This window comes from Capricornis sumatraensis, chromosome X (assembly GCF_032405125.1).
Source record: "Capricornis sumatraensis isolate serow.1 chromosome X, serow.2, whole genome shotgun sequence".
NCBI lineage: Eukaryota > Metazoa > Chordata > Mammalia > Artiodactyla > Bovidae > Capricornis > Capricornis sumatraensis.
The window spans coordinates 107,698,009-107,722,975 of NC_091092.1; the positions used below are offsets into that span (position 1 = coordinate 107,698,009).

Sequence of the window (24,967 nt, forward strand, 5' to 3'; positions counted from 1 at the left end):
ATTTCCTTCTGCAGGGGATCTTCCCAACCCAGGGATCGACCTCTGGTCTCCTGCATTGCAGGAAGATACTTTACTATCTGAGCCACCAGGGAAACCCAATTCCTCTAGATGCTAATGTAAGTAATACATATTATTTCTTATTGTATAAGGAGATTTTAATATATTCTTAAAGAACATGATTTGGATAACCAGAACAATAACCTTTTAAACAAAGCTAACAAAAGATCAAATGATCAAGTAAGTCCTTCACAGTTAATGACAAACCTTAAATGAACATTTTAATCATTTTGTGTTCCTCCATCTTTATTTTCTTAGAGTAACACTTCACAGTTCACTTAACTTCAAGAGCTTCAAAAATTTGCCAAAAATAATTTAATTCAGTATTCTGATATCTCAGAGTTTAATTCTTAATCAACCCAGTGTAGGGAAAGTGGAAATCAAATTTTATGAGAGGGTAAAGGCAAACGCTGTGTAGGCAGATCACTTTGGATATAAATTCAAGTAGGGCATTTACTGCACATGTGAACTTGTACTAGACAGTTAACCATTCTAAAGCTCCATTTCTATACCCAGCAACTGAGTAATTAATATATACCTTATACAGTTGTTACAGGATTAAATTAGATAATACATAAATATCATTGTGCATCATATCTGAGATACAATAATTAATAAATGATACCTTATGGCTACCGGTGGTATGGGGAAAGGAGAGGGATAAATTATGAGATTGAGATTGACATACAAACATCGTATGTGAGTGTCTGTGCCACTCAGTCATGTCCAACTCTTTGCAATCCCATGGACTGTAGCCCACCAGGCTTGTCCATCCATGGAATTTCACAGGCAAGAATACTTGAGGGGGTAGCCATTCCTTTCTCCAGGGGATCTTCCCAACCCAGCAATCAAACCTGAGTCTCCCACATTGTGGGCAGATTCTTCACCATCTGAGCCACCAGGGAAGCCCCATATACACATTAGTATATATAATATAGATAACTAATAAGGGCCTACTGTATAGCACAGGGAACTCTACTCAGTACTCTGCAATGACCAAAATGGGTGTGTGCATGCTAAGTCGCTTCAGTCACGTCTGACTCTTCACAAAGCTATGGATTATAGCTCGCCAGGCTCCTCTGACAATGGTTTTCTCCAGGCAAGAATACAGGAGTGGGTTGCCATGCTCTCCTCCAGGGGATCTTTCCAACTCAGGGATGGAACTCACGTCTCTTATACAGCCTGCATTGGTGGGCAGGTTCTTTACCACTAGTGTCACCTGGCATCGGGAACTCTACACAAAACTCTGTAATGATCTATCTGGGAAAAGAATCTAAAACAAACAAAGAAAGAGTAGATATATGTATAGTTCTAACTGATTCACATTGCTGTGACCCAAGTAATCACGATGGTGTGATCACTCACCTTGAGCCAGACATGCTGGAACATGAAGTGAACTGGGCCTTAGGAAGCATCACTACAAACAAAGCTAGTAGAGGTGATGAAATTCCAGCTAAGCTATTTCAAATCCTAAAAGATGCTGCTGCTTAAGTGCTGCACTCAATATGCCAGCAAATTTGGAAAACTCAGTAGTGGCCACAGGACTAGAAAAGGTCAGTTTTTATTCCAATGGCAAAGAAAGGCAATGCCAAAGAATGTTCACACTACTGCACATTGCCCTCATATCACACTAGAAAACTAATGCTCAAAATTCTCCAAGGCAGGCTTCAACAGTACATGAACCAAGAACATCCAGATGCTCAAGCTGGATTTAGAAAAGGCAGAGGAACCAGAGATCAAATTGTCAACATCCACTCAATAATAGAAAAAGCAAAAGAATTCCAGAAAAACATCTACTTCTGCTTTACTGACTATCCCAAAGCCTTTGACTGTGTGGATCACAATAAACTGTGAAAAATTATTAGAGAGATGGGAATACCAGACCACCTGACCTGCCTCCTGAGAAATCTATATGCAGGTTAAGAAGCAACAGTTAGAACTGGAAATGGAACAATAGAATGGTTCCAAATTGGGAAACGAGTATGTCAAGGCTGCATATTGTCACCCTGCTTATTTAACTTATATGCAGAGTACATCACACGAAATGGTGGGCTGGATGAAGCACAAACTGGAATCAAGACTGCCGGGAGAATTATCAATAACCTCAGATGACATCACCCTTATGGTAGAAAGTGAAGAGGAACGAAAGAGCCTCTTAATGAAAGTGAAAGAGGAGAGTGAAAAAGCTGAGTTAAAACTCAACATTCAGAAAACTAAGATCATGGCATCGGTCCCATCACTTCATGGCAAACAGATGGGGAAACAATGGAAACAATGACAGACTTTATTTTTCTGGGCTCCAAAATCACTGCAGATGGTGACTGCAGCCATGAAATTAAAAGACACTTGTTCCTTGGAAGAAAAGCAATGACAAACCTAGACAACATATTAAAAAGCAGAGACATTACTTTGCTGACAAAGGTCTGTATAGTCAAAGCTATGGTTTTTCCAGAAGTCATGTATGGATGTGAGAGTTGGACTATAAAGAAAGCTGAGGGCCAAAGAATTGGTGCTTTTGAACTGTGGTGCTGGAGAAGACTCTTGAGAGTCCCTTGGATTGCAAGGAGATCAAACCAGTCAATTCTAAAGGAAATCAGTCCTGAATATTCGTTGGAGGACTAATACTGAAGCTGAAGCTCCAACACTTTGGCCACCTGATGTGAAGGAGTGACTCATTTGAAAAGACCCTGATGCTGGGAAAGAATGAAGGCAGGAGGAGAAGTGAACGACAGAGGATGAGATGGTTTGATGGCATCACTGACTTGATGGACATGAGTTTGAGCAAGTTCCGGGAGCTGGTGATGGACAGGGATGGACAGGGTCACAAACAGTTGGACATGACTAAGCGACTGAATTGAACTGAGAATAGCAAAAATGCAATACAATAGGGCAAAAAAATAATTTTCTCTATTTTTGGCATTTATTAATGAAACAATTTAATTTTAAGCAGCTCCCGTGGTGTTATGGTATATTTACAGACTCTCTAATACATATCAAGTCTCTAATAAGAATCTAGTATTACTGGTATACAGCCATGGATTTCTGAGTTAATTCTAGATAAGACACTTTTTTTTTTTTAGCAAAGTCTTCATTTATGGTAGAGAAGTGGCTCCAAGAAGATACTAAGACAATTTAGTTAACTAAGTATTTCAAACAAAATCAGATTTTACTAACATAGTATATATACCCAACCTTATATACACAGTTGTTTGGCTTCCCGGGTAGCTCAAACAGTAAAGAATCTGCCTACAATGCAGGAGACCTGGGTTCGATCCCTGGAGAAGGACATGGCAACCCACTCCATTATTCTTGCCTGGAGAATTCCACGGACAGTGGAGCCTGGTGGGCTACAGTCCATGGAGACACACACAGTCAGATACGACTGAGTGACTAACACTTTCACTTTCATATACACATATGCATACCAACCAATTTAGAACCTGCAAAATAAAAATCATATTCAAAGGAAGTCATTACATGTGCAAGACATTTCAGTTTCAGTGTGTTTCCTTCACTGACATGAAGAATAAATTCTCCCCTTTCTGGAGAATCAAAACCCGGCTGCCATGTTACTTCACATTCCAATGAGGAGTATGGTTCAACAGTGCCTACAGAGAATTTAGAGAGAATAAGAAGGTTATACTACATTTTCACTATATTTATTTTTTAATATCTAAAATAAGAACTGGCATATAAATATCAGTTCAGTTCAGTCGCTCAGTCATGTCCGACTCTTTGCGACCCCATGAATTGCAGCACGCCAGGCCTCCCTGTCCATCACCAACTCCCGGAGTTCACTTAGACTCACGTCCATCGAGTCAGTGATGCCATCCAGACATCTCATCCTCTGTCATCCCCTTCTCCTCCCGCCCCCAATCCCTCCCAGCATCGGAGTTTTTGTCATATAAATATAATGACATTTTAAAACTTTTTGAGTTAAACAAAATACAGGGAACACCTTATACTCTAATAGACATATTGCAATATTTGATAAAAATATGCTAATATTTAGAAAAAATAAACTTTATCAATGAAGTGACACTCTAGGATTAGAAATTACTTTATATTTAAATGGTAGAAAATTATTTGTGATCCCTGTTCACATTTCCACATCTTCCACATTTCTCAACACTCTGAAATACACCATTCATCCAGTTTTTTCGAGGAAGGAATTATCATTAACAAGAGGCTTCTTTTGTTCATTTGTTTCAATGTTCATATACCTAGAGATGCAACTTCTGATGTAGTTTTTACTAACACATTTCTGTAATTCAAATAGATTTAGAACCCAGGAGGGATCAGGCACATTTGCTGTGAGTTGCTTTATCTGTTCAAATTAATATCTCCTTTGGACTAAGAATATAATACTTGATGGAAAGAATGAGTTAGAAGCTATTCCTTCAGAAAGGTAGGATCATCTGAGATTCAAAGGCACAGGACACTGAACAGAGAGATGAGTGACAATCACAGCAAACTGCCTTGAGTCAGGTTGACTCACATATGATGGTAGTTTCCTCAATTCTGGTCTTTGCATAACCCAGCAAATATTTGTTTCCCAAACATTTGCTATCCCATCTCCATGTGAATTTGTTTTCTCTCCTTTGAAGCCCCAAGCCACTATCTCAAATATCCACTTTTGCTTTTAGTTGAAGGTGATATTTAAGGTGAGGATTTTGGCCACTCTGTCAAGTAATTGGGTTTTCCTGGGTCTCTCTCATCAATATATGTTATTAAACTTTTGCTTTTCTCCCGTTAATCTGTCCATTTAATTCTTAATTGCACTCATCTCATATGCTAGTAATGCTTAAAATTCTCCAAGCCAGGCTTTAACAGTACATTAACTGTGAACTTCCCGATGTTCATGCTGGTTTTAGAAAAGGCAGAGGAACCAGAGATCAAATTGCCAGCATCTGCTGGATCATGGAAAAAGCAAAAGAGTTCCAGAAAAACATCTATTTCTGCTTTATTGACTATGCCAAAGCCTTTGACTGTGTGGATCACAATAAACTATGGAAAATTCTGAAAAAGATGGGAATACCAGACCACCTGACCTGCCTCTTGAGAAATCTGTATGCAGGTCAGGAAGCAACAGTTAGAACTGGACATGGAACAACAGACTGGTTCCAAGTTGGGAAAGGAGTACGTCAAGGCTGTATATTGTCACCCTGCTTATTGAACTTCTATGCAGAGTACATCATGAGAAATGCTGGACTGGAAGAAGCACAAGCTGGAATCAAGATTGCCAGGAGAAATATGAATAACCTCAGATATGCAGATGACACCACCCTTATGGCAGAAAGCGAAGAAGAACTAAAGAGCCTCTTGAGGAAAGTGAAAGAGGAGAGTGAAAAAGTTGGCTTAAAGCTCAAAATTTGGAAAACTAAGATCATGGCATCTGGTCCCATCAATTCATGGGAAATAGATGGGGAAACAGTGGAAACAGTGTCAGACTTTATTTTTCTGGGCTCCAAAATCACTGCAGATGGTGATTACAGCCATGAAATTAAAAGATGCTTACTCCTTAGAAGGAAAGCTATGACCAACCTAGACAGCATATTAAAAAGCAGAGACATTACCAACAAAGGTCCACCTCGTCGAGGCTATGGTTTTTCCAGTAGTCATGTATGGATGTGAGAGTTGGACTATAAAGAAAGCTGAGCACTGAAGAATTGATGGTTTTGAACTGTGGTGTTGGAGAAGATCCTTGAGAGTCCCTTGGACTGCAAGGAGATCCAACCAGTCTATCCTAAAGGAGATCAGTCCTAAGTGTTCACTGGAAGGACTGACGTTGAAGCCCAAACTCCAATACTTTGGCCACCTGATGCAAAGAGCTGACTCATTGGAAAAGACCCTGATGCTGTGAAAGTTTGAAGGCATGAGAAGAAGGGGATGACAGAGGATGCGATGGTTGGATGTCACCACCGACTCAATGGTGATAAGTGTGAGTAGACTCCAGGAGTTGGTGGTGGTCAGGGAGGCCATGGGGTCGCCAAGAGTCAGACACGACTGAAGGGTAGAAGAATATGTCTTCTTCCCCAACACAATATATCAAAAGGGACATAAGAAAAATGTGACTCAATAAAATGATCTATACAAAGAGGCAAAAATAAAATTGAGTAATTATTTTATGAAAATTCTGAGCATCAAACAGAAAATGATATAAGAGAAATCTTTGTGTGTAAATCATGCATGCTATGCTAAGTCACTTCAGTCGTGTCCGACTCTGTGCGACCCCATAGACAGCAGCCCACCAGGCTCCCCCGTCCCTGGGATTCTCCAGGCAAGAATACTGGAGTGGGTTGCCGTTTCCTTCTCCAATGCATGAAAGTGAAAAGTGAAAAGTGAAGTCGCTCAGTGGTATCCGACTCTTAGCGACCCCAGGGACTGCAGCCTACCAGGCTCCTCCATCATTAGGATTTTCCAGGCAAGAGTACTGGAGTGGGGTGCCATCGCCTTCTCTGAAATCATGCATACTTTCCTCAATAATATATGAAATACATTTCAGTATTGTAGCATTTGTATTCTAAAAAAAACTAAAAGTACTTAAAGGCTAACCATATCATTCACAGAAACACTGTTATTTTTGTTCACTGCATGCTCAGTCGTGGCCTACTCATACTGTATTTGGAATTAAATGTCTGTTTTTGCTTTGATTTTAAAAAAAGTAAGACATGTTATGAGCAACCCAAAGAAAAGCAAATATTAAATTTTTTTCTGTAAAACATAGTACTAAAAACCATGAGAAGTTTGTGTATGTGTGTGCTCAGTCATGTCTGATTCTCTGTGACCCCATAGACTACAGCCCACCAGGCTCCAGGCAAGAATACTGGAATGGGTTGCCATTTCCTCCTTTACGGAATCTTCCTGACTCAGTGATCAAACTTGCATCTCTTGCATTGGCAGGTGGAATTTTTACCCCTGAGCCTCTAAGTTAAAAACTTGTTAATTCTTTTTTTTTTTTTTTTCATGTTGGAAAATTTTTAATAAAAATAATGTTGCCAAAACTGGAACAAAGACTCCTTTGTGGTTTTGAATGGAAGAGCTAAAAAACAAGAATCTAAAACAATAATTATTATCCCTCTGAACTCAGAAACACTGCAAATGAAACATAAATCTAAAAATGCAGGAGTTACAATGATAATCAAACTTAACACTCAAAAACACATCATTAGCAGATTCAAGTAAAGGTACAAAATATTTATATTTGATATACCTATCTGATGAGACACAAAATTCTATAACAGTGTCTCTTGCATCCAGTGCATTGACAAGCAGATTCTTTTACCACTGCACTGTAATTCCACTTTTGACTAACGAATCTTTATCACAGCATTTTCATGGAAGCCATAAGGGGGAAGCCCAACCACTCAACCCTGGCTAGGATGGAGAAATACAAGGAAAAGTGCCGATGCACAGTGCTTTTCAGATACCTTTAGTGCCGTATCACATGCTTGATCAGAACCTATATCTGGAATGCAGATAATATAACTACATCTGACACCTGTAGAAGAAGACTGAAGAAGGTTTATCTAGAATCTCTGAAATCTACAGAAATAATTTCTTTTTCTTCTCTGATCATTTACTCAGCTTTTCTCTAGATTGGGGCAGGACCCAATATTTCCAGCATTAGTAACAACAACAACAAAAAGAGCTTGGTCAAATGAATCTGCTGAATATTCAGAGGAAGTATATCTCAAATCCTTAATAAATTATAATCTGGGATTGTGCTAAATCTATCCAGATTAACAAAAAGATTAAATACGGTTATATCAATGATCTCCAGTCATAATAAAAGAACAGTCCTCCTCCTCCACTTGTTAAATTTGTTACCATCTCTGCATATATCTGCACTAAAATTAAGTGAAGTATTAAAGTGTTCAGTTGCTCAGTGTCCAACTCTTTGCGATCCCATGGACTGTAGCCTGCCAGGCTTCTCTGTCCATGGAATTCTACAGGCAAGAATACTGGAGTAGGTTGCCATTTCTTTCTCCAGGGGATCTTCCCAACCCAGGGATCGAGCCTGGGTCTCCTGCATTACTGGCAGATTCTTTACCATCTGAGCCACCAATGAAGCCCCTTAAATTAATACCCAAGCTTGTTTATAACACTCCCCATTAACAGCACTGGTGCATGCTCAGTCATGTCTGAATCTTTGCAACCCTACAGACTGTAGCCTGCTAGCCTCCTCTGTCCATGGGATTTTTCAGGCAAGAATACTGGAGTAGGATGCCATTTCCTCCTCCAGGGGATCTTCCCAATCCAGGGATCAAATCCACATCTCCTGCATCTCCTGTATTGTAGGCAAATTCTTTAGCACTGTGCCAGTAGAGTTATACAAAAGTCATGATTTGGAAATGATTTTCCCAGGAAAATCACCTAAGACAAGAATTCTACATGCCAGGACTCCTTTGTTATCTGAAGTATAGTCTACTTAGATCTCAAATGAAGACTATTCCTAACTTAGATATGAAGAGGGAGGGAGAGGGAGGGGGAGGAAAGGACACAGGGAAGCCAAGAGGGCAGGAATGTCCCATTGTCACAAGATCATATGTGATATACTTATACATTCTTAGCACCTTTATACAGTATACACTTAAGATATGACTAAGGCCTGAACACACAAATAAATGAATGTCTAAATCAAACAAACAGAATAAACTGTTACCTTTAGCTGGACGAATGGAAAATGCCATCTCCTTTCCTGTATTTATCGATTGCCATTCAAATTTGACAAAGTAATTCTGATGATTATACATCCTAACCGTCCCCCTAAAACATGTTTTCACCAAGAAGCCTTGTGGTCTCAGTATCAGCTCATTAGAAGATAGCTGAAGTCTTACTGGCAGGACAACTGCCATCACTAGGATGTGTCCACCAGGCATATTGTTCACTGTGAAGGTGAAAGACCTGTAACACAGCAAATGCATCCAAACTGAATGGATAACAGCTCTTAACTGAATGACAGACTTCAGGTACATGTAAAAATGCATATATTATGGATTGATATCCACAATTCTTAGTAAAAAATAAATCAAAATAATTATGAAAGGTAATTACACTGAAATATGAATCCACAAATTGCTGCACATATAGCTTCTACCTTTTAGAACCAAATATGACATATACAAAAATAATTGGGGCAAATACACAAATGGACATTTTTGATTCTAGCAAATAGAAATTTGAAAATAAATCCTACTTCCAAAATTTTCCAATGGTGGGAGATTCAAATATCATTGAAATATAGGTACTAGTTGTAGGTGGAATCACATATGAAAATTGGCTGGTTTTCTGAAGTTCTTTCAAATTGACATTTAATTGGATCAGAATGTGAATTGGTAGCATATTAATAATATGTAGTAGATGAGTATTTGTTGAGTTCACACAAACATCACCAAAGTTAAGGACAGAGGGCCCTGAAAAAACAAAAAGTTACTAAGTTTAATTGCTGGCAAATGTATTCATTGACTTATTTTTGCAAGTATTCACACAATATTTTGATCAATTAATTCATTAAAAATAGCACTTAAAATACTATAATATCAGAAATTATTAACAGTATTTTATAAAGACATTCATAACTTGATGGTTAGAGGTTATTGGCCAAAATTCAAATAGATTCTGATGTGGAAAATTACATGACAAAATTACTAGCACTAATTATAACTCATTTCAGTACACAAATTTGGATATTCCAACACCCTCTCCCCTCTCATGAATGCATCTATGTTCACTTATCCAGAATTTACAGTAACTGGCAACTTTTTCATGACTCATTATTTAAATTTTATTTGTTTTTCTCTTTAAATGCCCAAAGTTTTTATATAACTCCAAAAAGTATTCTTGTACCCTTTCATAGTTTCTCCTTACCACCATCCTCTGTATTCCCCCTTTCCAGACAATCACTCATTTGCTTTATGTCACTATAGATCAGGTTGCATTTTCCAGACTTTAATATGAGTGGAATAATACAGAAAGTGCATTTTTTTCTCTGATTTCTTTGATTCAGCAAGTTTTCTGGAGATCCATTTAAGATGTTTCATGTGTCAATAGTCTATTTCTTTATATTACTAAGTAGCAGGTGAATGTTTACACATCACCTGTTACCACTTGGATTCTTCCCAGGTATGGCCTATTACAATTAAGGATGCTAAAGTATTTGCAAACAAGTATTTTATTTAAAATATACCTTCATTTCCTTTAGATAATTAGGAGTATAATAAATGGATAATATGGTAGATGTGTGCTTAAATGTATAAGAAACTGCCAAACTTCTTCAAAATGGTTGTATTGAGTTGGCCAAAAAGTTTGTTCTGACTTTTCTATAATATCTTATGGAAAAACCCAAAAGAACTTTTTGGCCAACCCAATTTAATTTCACAATCCCACTAGCAGTATACAAGAGTCTCAGTTTCCCCAAATTTTCAACAACAATTGAACTGGTAAGTTTTTTAGCCATTCTAATAGATTTATATAGCAGTATCTCATTTTGGTTTTATTTTGTGTTTCCCTAATAATAAATGTTGGAGAAGGCACTGGCACCCCACTCCAGTACTTTTGCCTGAAAAATCCCATGGACGAGGAGCCTGGTGGGCTGCAGTCCATGGGGTCGCTGAGTCAGACACGACTGAGTGACTGAACTGAACTGAACTGAACTGACTGAAGAAAATGAGAAAAAAAAGCCACAGATTTAGGGAAAATATTTGGAAATCATATCTGAAAAAAGATGTGTATTCAAAATACATAAACAATTCTTAAACTCTATACTGAGGAGGCAAACATTCAAATTAAAAATTGGGGAAAGACATTTCTCCCAATAAGATATACAATTTAAATAGTTGTATCTCTAAGTAAATACATCAATATATATTCAACACTTAGTCAAAAAGAAAATGCAATTCAAAAGCACAATGAGAGAACATTTTGCACCCACTAGCATGGCTGTAATCAAAAAGACAGAAAATAACAATTGTTGGTGAAAACCTGGAGAAACCGCAACCCTCATGTACATATCAAAAAACTCTAGTATGCTGATGATACCACTCTAATGGCAGAAAGTGAAGAGCCTCTTGATGAGGGTGAAAGAAGAGAGTGAAAAAGCTGGCCTGAAACTGAACATTCAAAAAACTAAGATCATGGATGACATCCAGTCCCATTACTTCATGGAAAATAGATGGGGAAACAATGGAAACAGTGACAGACTTTATTTTCTTGGGCTCCAAAACACTGCATCCATGAAATTAAAAGACACTTGCTCCTTGAAAGAAAAGTTATGACAAACCTAGACAGTGTATTAAAAATCAGAGATTTCACTTTGCTGACACAGGTCCGTGTAGTCAAAGCTATGGTGCATCCAATAGTCATGTACGGATGTGAGAGTTGGACCATATAGAAGGCTGAGAGGTGAAGAATTGATGCTTTTGAATTGTGGTTATGGAGAACACTCTTGAGAGTCCCTTGCATTGCAAGGAGATCAAACCAGTCAATCCTAAAGGAAATCAATCCTGCACATTCATTAGAAAGATGGTAACTGAAGCTCCAATACTTTGGCTACCTGATAGGAAGAACCGACTCATTGGAAAAGACCCTGATGCTGGGAAAGACTGAAGCAGGAGGAGAAGGGGACAGCTGAGGATGAGATGGTTAGATAGCATCACCAACTCAACAGACATGAATCTGAGCAAACTGTGAGATAGTGGACAACAGAAGAGTCTAGTATGTTGCAGTCCAGGAGGTTGCAAAGAGTATGACACAACTTAGTGACTGAACAACTGTTGGAGTGATTGCAACCTAGTGCAGTTACTACAGAAAATTTTTGGCAATTTCATTAAAAGTTACACACAAAGTTACCATCAGTTCAGTTTAGTCTCTCAGTAGTGTTCGACTTTTTGCGACCCCATGAACCACAGCACTCCAGACTTCCCTGTCCATCACCAACTGCCGGAGTTTACTCAAACTCATGTCCATCAAGTTGGTGATGCCATCCAACCATCTCATCCTCTGTCATCCCCTTCTCCTCCTGCCTTCAATCTTTCCCAGCATCAGGCTCTTTTCCAATGAGTCCATTCTTTGCATGAGGTGACTAAAGTATTGGAGTTTCAGCTTTAGCATCAGTCCTTCCAATGAATATTCCGGACTGATTTCCTTTAGGATGGACTGGTTTGATCTCCTTGCAGTCCAAGGGACTCTCAAGGATCTTCTCCAACACCACAGTTCAAAAGCATCAATTCTTTGATCTCTTTGCACTCCAAGGGACTCTCAAGAATCTTCTCCAACACTACAGTTCAAAAGCATCAGTTCTTCGGCACTCAGCTTTATTTCTAGTCCAACTCTTACATTCCATACATGACTACTGGAAAAACCATAACTTTGACTAGATGGACCTTAGTTAGCAAAGTATTGTCTCTGCTTTTTAATGTGTGGTCTAGGTTGATCATAGCTTTTCTTCCAAGTAGCAAGCATCTTTTAATTTCATGGCTACAGTCACCATCTGCAGTGATTTTGGAGCCCCCCAAAGTAAAGTCTCTCACTATTTCCCCATCTCTTTGCCATGAAGTAATGAGCCTGGATGTCATGATCTTACTTTTCTGAATGTTGAGCTTTAAGCCAATTTTTTCACTCTCCTCCTTCACTTTCATCAAGAGGCTCTTTAGTTGTTCTTCACTTTCTGCCATAAGGGTGGTATCACCTGCATATCAGATATTATTGATATTTCTCCCAGCAATCTGGATTCCAGCTTGTGCTTCATCCAGCCCAGCATTTCTCATGATGTACTCTGCATATAAGTTAAATAAGCAGGGTGACAATGTACAGCCTTGATGTACTGCTTGCCCAATTTGGAACCAGTTACCATACCACTCAGCAATTCTACTCATAGGAATCTAACCAAAAGAAATAAAAACATATGTTCACTCAAAGAATTATATACGACTATTTATAGCAGCATTATTCACAATAGCTTCAAACTGGAAACAGCTCAGTGTCCATCAACTGTAAAGGGGCAAACAAAATGTGTGTGTGCTTAGTCGCTCAGTCGTATCCATCTCTTTGGACTGTAGGCTCCTCTGTCCATGGGGATTGTCCAGGCAAGAATACTGGAGTGGGTTGTCATGCCCTCCTCCAGGAAATATTCCCAACCCAGGGATCAAACCCAAGTCTTCTACATTGCAGGCCAATTCTTTACCAGCTGAGCCACCAGGGAAGCCCAAGAATACTGGAGAGGGTAGCCTCTCCCTTCGTCAGTATATCTTCCTGACCCAGGAATCAAACTGGGGTCTCCTGCATTGCAGGCCGATTCTTTACCAGCTGAGCCACCAGGGAAGCCCATTCCTAATAAAATGAGATACTATTTAAGCACAACAACAAACAAAATATTTATACCTAACACCACAGGGATGGACCTTACGAACATTATGCTAAGTAAAAGAAGTAATGCAAGAGAGACCACATATTATGTGATTTCTTTTACATGAAATGTTCAGAAGAGGCAAATCTATAGTGACAGAAAGCTAATTAATGGTTGCCTGGGGCTAGGGGTGGGAACTGGAGGTAACAGCATAACAGTGATGAGGGTGATGGCATCATTGTAAAAACTGAATTGTGATGATGGCTGAATAAACCTGTAAATTCACTGAAATTCACTGATTTGCATGCTTTGACGTGGTGCATTTTATGAAATATGAATTATACTTAAATAAATCTATTTTTTAAAAGACTTCAGTAAGTTTTTATAGATTCTTACCAACAATTACTTGATAAGTTTGCTTTGGTGTCAAAGTTAAGCTGCAATCATGTTTTTCATGGGGTGTGGATGGGTCTGATTTAAGTCCTTTAAGAATCTGTGAGAAATCACATTATTCCAAAATTAACTCTTCAATACTAGCAAAAAATATTTTAAGAATTATCACGGTATAATCAAATGTGAAATATTGCACATGCCTTTCTTCTCAGAGACTTTGTCTCCTTGAATGCTATATTTCTGGTTCTTAGCAATTGGTTGTGTTTGATCCAACACTGTGTTGAAGGTAACTCCTCTTCCCTTTCCACTTCTGAGACAGTGGGTGATTTTAGACCAGATGCAGGATGCAATCCTATGTCTATGTCATTATATGAGTATATGTGCTTCCTAGAGAAATCATAATAACAACTAATTGAGGCTGTCTTTTAGAAAATATATACATCAGTAAATTCAAATATTCCCCATATTAGATACTGTTACTGACCCACTGAGATCCACTGAAGCAGGCAAAAGCACTTTCCACATAAAATTGCCCTCTGTTAAGGGGACCCAATTCTCAAATACCACCCCAAGAAAGTTACACCCACCCTACCATACCCAATGACAGTGCACAGGCAATGACTGATATGGAGCACAAAAGTTCCTTTGACTCAAGGCAGGAACAATGACAATTGCTGTTGTTGATCCTCCAAAAATCACATGTGCTGGAATTCCTGTCTCATAATATGCTTCTAGGGAAGTCCATCTAAGACATTCCCAAATCAAAAGTAAAAAAGGAAATAAATGCAGTTTAAGTAGTTCAATGTTTTGTTATTTTCATACATGAAAACATCCTTTAAATCACAAAATAGAATGTAAAGAAAAAAATTCTGGCTTTACAGGTACCATGATCTGTTTGTTTCATATTGTTTGAGAAAGTGAACTTTACCTGTGTGCTTCTTTCTGCAGGCGCACATTTCTTAAAAATTTAATGTATCCTGCATAATAGTTTTCATGAGATTTCTTTACTAGTTTTTCAAATTTAGTATATGCAAAATCAGGATCCACATAGTTATATCTTGGAATCTTTGTGAAAATCGTCCTACAATATGAAAAGTCATGTTAATACTTATGTATATTGATACATGTGCAGTTATTCAATCAGTATTTTTTTAGTGCCTCCTATACCAGGAGTTGGGCACAGATTGGTGAACAGGTCCTGTCCTGATATTGTCCTCATATCCTATTATATATGGAGACATTATTACATGTAGGATTAAAATTATGTCTAATTTTCTTCGTAAACTAATGACAGAAAATCTCTAAGGTCATTGGGATGTAATACCACCTATTCTTGGGGTATTAGTCAAGGAGGTATTAATTTGGGCAGCTCCAGGTTATGACATCTACTGGATCATTGAAAAAGCAAGCAAGTTCTAGAAACACATCTATTTCTGCTTTATTGACTATGTCAAAGCCTTTGACTATGTAGATCACCACAAACTGTGGAAAATTCTGAAAGAGATGGGAATACCAGACCATTTGACCTGTCTCTTGAGAAACCTGTATGCAGGTCAGGAAGCAATAGTTAGAACTGGACATGGAACAACAGACTGGTTCCAAATTGGAAAAGGAATATGTCAAGGCTGTATATTGTCACCCTGCTTATTTAACTTCTATGCAGAGTACATCATGAGAAATGCTGGGCTGGAAGAAGCACAAGCTGGAATCAAGATTGCCAGGAGAAATATCAGTAACCTCAGATATGCAGATGAGACCACCGTTATGGCAGAAAGTGAAGAGGAACTAAAAAACCTCTTGATGAAAGTGAAGGAGGAAAGTAAAAAAAATTGGCTTAAAGCTCAACATTCAGAAAACTAAGATCATGGCATCTGGTCCCATCACTTCATGGGAAATAGATTGGGAAACAGTGGAAACAGTGTCAGACTTTATTTTTGGGGCTCCAAAATAACGGCAGATGGTGACTGCAGCCATGAAATTAAAAGATGCTTACTCCTTGGAAGAAAAGTTATGACCAACCTAGACAACATATTTAAAAGCAGAGACATTACCTTGCCAACAAAGGTCCATCTAGTCAAGGCTATGGTTTTTCCATTGGTCATGTATGGATGTGAGAGTTGGACTGTGAAGAAAGCTGAGCGCTGAAGAATTGATGCTTTTGAACTGTGGTTTTGGAGAAGATCCTTGAGAGTCCCTTGGACTGCAAGAAGATCCAACCAGTTCATTCTAAAGGAAATCAGTCCTGTTCATTGGAGGGACTGATGTTGAAGCTGAAACTGCAATACTTCGGCCACCTCATGCAAAGAGTTGACTCATTGGAAAAGACCCTAATGCTGGGAGGGATTGGGGTCAGGAAGAGAAGGAGACGACAGAGGATGAGATGGCTGGATGGCATCACTGATTTGATGGACATGGGTTTGGGTAGGCTCTAGCAGTTGGTGATGGACAGGGAGCCCTGGCATGCTGCGATTCATGGGGTCACAAAGAGTCGGACATGACTGAGTGACTGAACTGAACTGAACTGAGATTACAGATGGAATTAGATCTGAATCTTATTAGTGTTTCCTAATAGTTAATTACTTTTAGATCACTGTATTCAAAACCAGAAAAAAATTATATAGAAAGAATAAGAAATACTTTTTTAAAATTATGCTGCTTTCTTAATATCTCAGAGTTTATAAAGTAACCATCAGCAACAAACCTATACAAAGAAAAAAAACAAAAAAGAACTACAAACTACTCAATATCTCATATTCACTCAATTGTGTTCATGCTTTTACTTTGGCCTACCACATATTTTCCATGAAAACAAGAAGTACAATTATTCATATCCTTCAGCCATAGGCTACCTCAGTCTTCAGCCAATATTATTAATTATTGAGATTATCACTCTCAATAATTAAATCATAAGTATAAACCTAGTAGTCTTACACAGTCAAATGAAATTTAATCTAATATTTCTTCCTGTTTTCAATAATTCCTCATTGGTTACAGTAAGACTTTTTTAACTGAGTTAAACTCTTTAAGAGAGTGAAGCAATAAGGAGAAACAAATGCTTTGCTACTCAAGGACTGTTGCTGTTCAGTCACTAAGTCCTGTCTGACTCTTTGCAACATGCCAAGCTTCCCTCCCTTCACTATCTCCTGGAAAGTGAAAGTGAAAGTTGCTCAGTGGTGTCCGACTCTGTGACCCAGACTATACAGTCCATGGAATTCTTCAAGCCAGAATACTAGAGTGGGTAGCTGTTCCCTTCTCCAGGGGATCTTTCCCACCCATGATTGAACCCAGGTCTCCTGAATTGTGGGCAGATTCTTTACTGTCTGAGTCACCAGGGAAGCCCAATAATACTGGAGTTGTAGCCTATGCCTTATCCAGTAGATCTTCCCAACCCAGGGATCAAATCCAGGTCTCCCACTTTGCAGGTGGATTATTTACCAGCTGAGCTACCAGGGAAGCTCACTATGTCCTGGAGTTTGGTCAAATTCATGCTCACTGAACTGGTGATGACATCCAGCCATCTCATTCTCTGCTGCCCCCTTCTCCTCCTGCCCTCAATTTTTCCCAGCATCAGGGTTTTTTCAAATGAGTTGGCTCTTCGAATTAGGTGGCTAAAGTATATTGGAGCTTCAGCTTCAGCATCAGTCCTCCCAATGAATACTCAGTGTTGATTTCTTTTAGGATTGACTGGTTTGATCTCCTTGCAGTCCAAGGGACTCTCAAGAGCCTTCTCCAACACTACAATTCCAAAGCATCAATTCTTTGATGCTCAGCTTTCTTTATGATCCAGCTCTCACATTCATACATGACTACTGGAAAAACCATAGATTTGACTATATGGACCTTTGTTGGCAAAGTGATATCTCTGATTTTTAATACACTGTCTAGGTTTGTCATAGCTTTCCTTCCAAGGAGCAAATATCTAAATTTCATGGCTGCAGTCATCATCTTTAGTGACGCTGGAGCCCAAGAAAATAAAATCTGTCTATATTTCCACATTTTCCCCATCTATTTGCCATGAAGTGATGGAACTGGATGTCATGATCTTTGTGTTTTGAATGTTGAGTTTCAAGCCAGCTTTTTGACTCTCCTGCTTCACCCTCATCAAGAGGCTCTTTAGTTCCTCTTTGTTTTCTGCCATTAGAGTGGTACCATCTTCATATCTGAGGTTGTTGATATTTCTCCAAGGATAGTTGTTGATATATTTAAATCTCTCTTCAGGCTCTGGGATCTTGAACTACCTTTGCATGTGCTAGTTGCTTAGTCATGTCCAACTCTTTGCGACCCCACAGACTATATTGTTCTTTATTATGTTGGGTAATGGGAAGCTCTTTCACTTAATATAGTTGATAATCACCAACAACATTTCCTAGATTCTTAACAAAATTCTTTACACCATGAAGAGACTGAAGTGAAGTATGACGTGAAGTTGCTCAGTCATGTCCGACTCTTTGTGACCCCATGGACTGTACCCTACCAGGCTCCTCTGTCCATGGAATTTTCTAGGCAAGAATACTGGAGTGGGTTGCCATGCCCTGCTCCAGGGGTTCTTCCTAACCCAGGGATTGAACCCAGGTCTCCTGCATTGCAGGTAGATTCTTTACCTTTAGAATCTAGAAATAATTCCTATATCTGAAGTCCCTCTGTCTGTAGCAAGAAGAAAAGGCAGGACTTAGAAGTAAGTAGTAGAGTAGGTGCCTGAAGTGACAAATGCTGGTGACTAACATATCTAAATGCTTATGAGATCCTTAAAGAATAAACTTTAAGAAATACCCTGAATCTTTGAGTAGGTGATTTTTTAAAGCGTGCAAAGTACAGGCAAAAAAAAATTACTATGTAAATAAGACATTTTCCCTCATTCATTAAATAAATATTTACTGAGTGCCTATTATAACACACTATTCTAAACACAAGATATATACTGCATTAAATAAAACTAGACAAAATTCTTACCTTATTTTCTTCTCAAAAGTTGAGAAGGTAAAATAAATTAAAAAATAAAACAGCAATTATAATTACCAAGTTAATACACTGTAAAATGTCATTACTTGAATTTTCACTACTAATTGCTAGCCAGAAAATAACTAAATTTTGTATTTCTGTTAGTATGGAAAAGAGTAAATTGAGAGAAAAAATATAATTATGGCCATGGGATAAATATAAAATGCTTAGGTTATCCTTCCTCAAAAAAAAAAAAAAATCCTGGCAGTTTAGATCATCTGATTAATACTGCCTTACCAATAAAATATTAATGTTAAATTAACACACTATATCTGTATATAGATATATTTATATAAACATTGGAAATAATTGAATATAATACATTTAAAAATTATTTCCATAGCTATCTTTGCAGTGTTTTCCTTTTCTTATACTGTATAATTATTTAAAGTGGAGTCTGCATAATCTTCATGCTTGTGTGTTTTATAGCACTTGTCAACTACAAAAAGAGAGAAAAAGACTGATATGAATGGAATTTGTAAAAATAATCATAAATAGACTATATATTAATAAAAACTTAGAATTTTCCAATTGTGGATAATAAAACAATCATGGCATAAAATATCAAATTGTATTTTAAGAAAATAATTGTAAAAGTAAGTGAGCTTAAAGATTCACCAAAGGTAAAGAGACAAGTAAAGAATGTTATGGGACATGATCAAGTTTAGACAGTTGTTTAGTAACATACAAACATGTAAAAAAGAAATCTAGTTCATCCTCAAATGTATAAAAACCATTCCTGAGCTAATGGCTAAAATAAAGATGTCAGGATGACTGAGTTTATTCTCACTAAGCATTAATTTATAATTCTTATAACCGGGGAGATTTTAGCTCATTTTGGGAAAAGTTGTTGGAAATGTGACTTTGAGGAGACTGAGCAAAGATGATGCTAAGGATGAAGACGATAATGACAATGAAGATGAGAACGACTAATTTATCACAGTTTAAAATTTTTCATCTTAGATAAATTCAAGGTCTCAGCCATATTTAATGAACATGACTATTCTGAGGGCTGTATACATTTCCAAATGTGATTATTTCTATTATTTTTCTCTGCTTGTCAACAGCCTATTTTAAGAATCATTGGGTAAACCATTCACATTAGAGATGAAAGGTTAGATGAAGGAAATAGAGTAGCATTCCACAACAACTCCTCCAATTAAAAAAAATTGAAAACAAAATTTTACTACTATTATTATTACCATCACTAATTTATTACAGCAGGATCTGATAAGATCTCTGCATATCATGCTGGTTATTGTGTCTTACGAAATTTCAGGTTTTTAATATAGCACATTACCTGAAATTTTCATGGTCTTCTCCAGACCGGATACTTGCAGCTCGGTCATTGGGAAAGGCTATCAGTGCACCCTTTATTAACTCTTTATTTATCTTATGATTGTGAATGTGTGTCATGGTTGACTGAAGCATCGCAACAGGTGCATGGTCCTTGTACTGCACCAAGTCTTTCACCACAAACTGTCCCGTAGGATTACTGACCAAAGGGGATATACCTGTTAGAGAATTGAATATTAAGTTTAAACATGTTTTTTTTTGAACTTCCATGAATTAACAATTACATTAGAGTGCTGCTTCCAACTTAATCCTAAATCCCTAAGCAAATTCAGAAAATGAAAATAATTAATAAATGGATCTACATAAAACAATTTAGTAAAATAATGTATGCATAAGTGATAAAAATGCATGCAAAAAACTAAAACCTGATAACTTGAAGGATTAGGTTGTCCCACATGAAACTGAAATTTTTATAAAGAGAATTGAATATCAGCATTTTCATATAGTTCAATGTATAAGAGATAACTGAGAATTAGTTGAAACAGTAGGAATCAGAAAATCTATGGAATAGTCAAAATGGTTTATATTATAGACTCAAAAAGTGGAAGAATAAAATATTAAAATTTTCAATAAATTTTATATACCACCAAACCAGTGCTAGTCAAAGTGAGATCTTCAAAATGGCAGCATCAGCATCTATTGGAAACATGCTGGAAATTCAAATATTTGGGCTCCAACAAAGATCTGCTTAATAATCAATGATGGGATGTAAGACAATGACATATTTCTACAGGCCCAGATGTGTGCAAAAGTTTTGAAGCATTACATTAGATCACGTTTGATATACACAGTTAAACATTAATGTGTTAAGATAATCCTAGAGTAACCAAAAATAAACTAATAATTGATAAGTACCCCTGATAGCATACCAGGATTAACTTTCATCACAACTTCCTTGGTAGAAGGCTTGCAGACACTATTAAAATATAAATATATATAATGGAAAGGCTTCAGTGATGAAGACTGCAAATTTTCATCTGCCACTGAGCCAATAATCTCTATAAATTGCTTCACTTTAAAGACTCCAACTTGATGTGGAATGAATGAACATGTCACATTCTGAAAACAGAAGAAAAGCAATCAATTGCTATAGGCTGAATATTTGGGGCTTCCCTTGTGACTCAGCAGGTAAAGAACCTGCCTGCAATGCAGGAGACTTGGGTTTGATCCCTGGGTAATACTTGCGAACCCCTAAAACTCATGTTTTGGGTTGTTCTTTTTTTTTTTTTTTTTGCCATGTCACACAACATACATGATCTTAGTTCCACAACCAGGGACTGAACTCATGTCCCTGAAGTGGAAGTAAGGAGTCGTAACCACTGAACCACCAGGGAAGTTCTGAAACTCTTATGTTAAATTCCAATGCTCTATAAGATAGAATTAGGCAATTAAAGCCTGAGTGGGATTAGTGTCCTTATAAAAGAGGGTCCACAGAGCTCCTTAAGCCTTCCACCGTGTGAGGATACCAGAAGAAGTCTGTGCCCAGGAAGAGGGCCCACATCTGACCATGCGAGCACTCCGATCTGGGATTTCCAGCCTCCAGAATGATCAGAAATAAATTTCAGTTGCTTATAAACTGTGCAGTCTATGGTATACTCTTATAGCAGCTGAAATGGATTAAGAAAACAGAAAACTGTTGGGATAAAATAAAAGGCAAATAAAAAATGTTGCTTACAAAATTTTAAGGCAAGCTAGTTTATTGATGGTGAAATGAAAGTCTTTAGAAACATCATATACAGCTCTGACAAATCTTTAAGATACACATTATTAGAAAACTATCTAAGAAAAAAAAAATTAAGATTAATGGCACTGAAATACTTCCAGAATGGCAGAATAAAGGCCTCCAAAAAGTTACTCCTTCACAAACAGAAAGAGAACACTGGGAAAATTGTCAAAATTAACTTCTCAGCTATTTGAAAATTACCTAAAATACTGCACAATGAACACTTCAAAAGCTGAATTAATCATGCTACAAAGTTTAGCCTCATTCGGCACATTCACTTTATCTCTTGCCAACCAACTTACCACTTCTTCAAGCATCTTGAAAACTTTTTGCAGGGAAAACACTTCCACAACCAGCAGGAGGCAGAAAATGCTTTCCAAGAGTTCGTCAAATTTCATAGCATGAATTTTTATGCTACAAGAATAAACAAACTTATTTCTCATTGGCAAAATGTGTTGATCACAGTGGTTTCTATTTTGATTAATAAAGATGTATTTCAGCCTAGTTATAATGATTTAAAATTCATGGTCTGAAACCACAGTGACTTTTGTACCAACCTAAACCTAGATAGCATATTCAAAAGCAGAGACATTACTTTGCCAACTAAGGTCCGTCTAGTCAAGGCTATGGTTTTTCCAGTGGTCATGTATGGACGTGAGAGTTGGACTGTGAAGAAAGCTGAGCGCCGATGAATTGATGCTTTTGAACTGTGGTGCTGGAGAAGACTCTTGAGAGTCCCTTGGACTGCAAGGAGATCCAACCAGTCCATTCTAAAGGAAATCAGTCCTGGGTGTTCTTTGGAAGGACTGATGCTAAAGCTGAAACTCCAGTACTTTGGCCACCTCATGTGAAATGTTGATTCATTGGAAAAGACCCTGATGCTGGGAGGGATTGGGGGCAGGAGGAGGAGGGGACGACAGAGGATGAGATGGCTGGATGGCATCACTGACTCAATGGACGTGAGTCTGAGTGAACTCCAGGAGCTGGTGATGGACAGGGAGGCCTGGCATGCTGCAGTTCATGGGGTTGCAAAGAGTTGGGCATGACTGATCGACTGAACTGAACTGAATAAATAGCAACTGTCCCAGAGGAAACACAACTGTTAGAGTTATGAAACAAAGACAGTAAGTCAACTATTATAAATATGTTCAAAAAACTGAAGAAAAACATGTCTAAAAACTTAAAGGCAGTATGAGAACATCTCACAAACTAGAGCATATCAATATAGAAATTGTTTAAAAGAACAAATAAAGACAAGAGAATGCAGGAAACTCACAAATATGTGGAAATTAAATAATACACTTCTAAGTAACCAATAGGTCAAAGAAGAAATTTCAAGAGAAATTAGAGAAAACTTTGAAATGAAGAAAAACTAAAACTCAACATACCAAAACTTATGGGATGCAGCAAAAGAAATGATTAGAAGTAAACTTATAGCAGTAAGCATCAATATTAAAAAAAGATAAAGGCCTTTCATCAATAACCTAACCTCCATCTTCGAAATAGAAAAAAGAAGAGCAAAAGGAAGTAAACAAAGCAAACAAAAGGAAAGGATTAACCATGAAACAGAGAACAGAAAGCAATGGAGAAAATCAACAAACCTGAAACTATGTCTTTGTAATGATTAACGATATTGAAAAAAACTTGAGCTAGACTCATCAAGCCAAAATCAACAACAGCAAAAACTCAATTTCTTAAAATCAGAAATAAAAGAAAGGATATCACTACCACTCTACATCAATAAAAAGGAGTATGACAGAATAATAAAACAATAAATAATCATGTGCCAACCAATTAGATAACCTAGATGACATGGACAAATCCTAAGACACAAACTTCTGAACATGGTTCTAGAAGAAACAGAAAATCTGAATAGCCATAAGATAACTAGAGGTTGAAACAGAAATCTGAAAATTTCTGACAAAGAGAAGTCCAGAATCAGATGGATTTGATGGTGACTTTTACTGGACATTTAAAGAATGAGAACCAATTCTTCACAAAGTATTCCAAAAATTAAAGATAACATTTTCTAACTCCTTCCATGATACCAGTTTCACTCTAATGTAAAAAGGCATTCAAGAAAACTACAGACCAATGTCCTTTATGAATGTATGTGCAAAACTCTACCAAATACTATCAAATTGAATTCAGTAACACACACAAGGAGAAGGTGATGGCACCCCACTCCAGTACTCTTGCCTGGAAAATCCCATGGACGGAGGAGCCTGGTGGGCTACAGTCCATGGGGTCGCAAACAGTCGGACACGACTGAGCCACTTCCCTTTCACTTTTCACTTTCATGCATTGGAGAAGGAAATGGCGACCCACTCCAGTGTTCTTGCCTGGAGAATCCCAGGGACGGGGGAGCCTGGTGGGCTGCCGTCTATGGGGCTGCAGAGAGTCAGACACGACTGAAGTGACTTAGCAGCAGCAGCAGCAACACACACAAAGGATCAGTCACCATGTCCAACTATGCACAACTTCTTTGCCATGAGACATCAGATATTTGGTCTTGAGAACCATTTTTTGGATAAGACTTCCAAAGCACAGGCAACAAAACTGAAAAATAGACAAGACTACATCAAACTAAAAAGCTTCTCCACAGCAAAAGAAGCAGTCCACATACTGAAGAAACATTCTACAGAATGGGAAAAAAATACTTGTGAACCATATATGTGATAAAGGGTTCATATGGAGAATATATAAGGAACACTTACAAATCAAAAGCAAACTAATAACCCAGTTAAAAAACGGGCAGAATGATATAGGATGCTTGGGGCTGGTGCACTGGGATGACCCAGAGGGATGGTACGGGGAGGGAGGTGGGAAGGGGGTTCAGGATGGGGAACACATGTACACCTGCAGCAGATTCATGTTGATGTATGGCAAAACCAATACACTATTGTAAAGTAATTAGCCTACAATTAAAATAAATAAATGTATATTAAAAAATAAATTTAAGAAAAAGGAAAAAATGGGATCTAGAAAAGAATGTCTTAATATATTACTAGCAAAAATGTGAAAAGATGTATGTTTAGAGCTCTGGTTATATCAAAATGCTGAAAGCCACACAAATATCCAAAGAGATTAAATGA

At 37.7% G+C, this 24,967-nt stretch overlaps 1 protein-coding gene across 1 annotated transcript in view; it reads right to left on the reverse strand.

The window, feature by feature from the left end:
- CFAP47 (cilia and flagella associated protein 47) overlaps positions 1-24,967 on the reverse strand; it is a 504,236-nt gene that overhangs the window by 447,092 nt on the left and 32,177 nt on the right. The window contains exons 9-16 of the mRNA XM_068963234.1: positions 21,019-21,208; positions 20,094-20,307; positions 14,724-14,876; positions 13,996-14,182; positions 13,799-13,895; positions 9,257-9,473; positions 8,723-8,964; positions 3,535-3,665 (exon numbers count right to left, since the gene is read on the reverse strand). Of these exons, the coding sequence (XP_068819335.1) occupies positions 3,535-3,665; positions 8,723-8,964; positions 9,257-9,473; positions 13,799-13,895; positions 13,996-14,182; positions 14,724-14,876; positions 20,094-20,307; positions 21,019-21,208 (1,431 nt within the window). The remainder of the gene's footprint in view (positions 1-3,534; positions 3,666-8,722; positions 8,965-9,256; positions 9,474-13,798; positions 13,896-13,995; positions 14,183-14,723; positions 14,877-20,093; positions 20,308-21,018; positions 21,209-24,967) is intronic.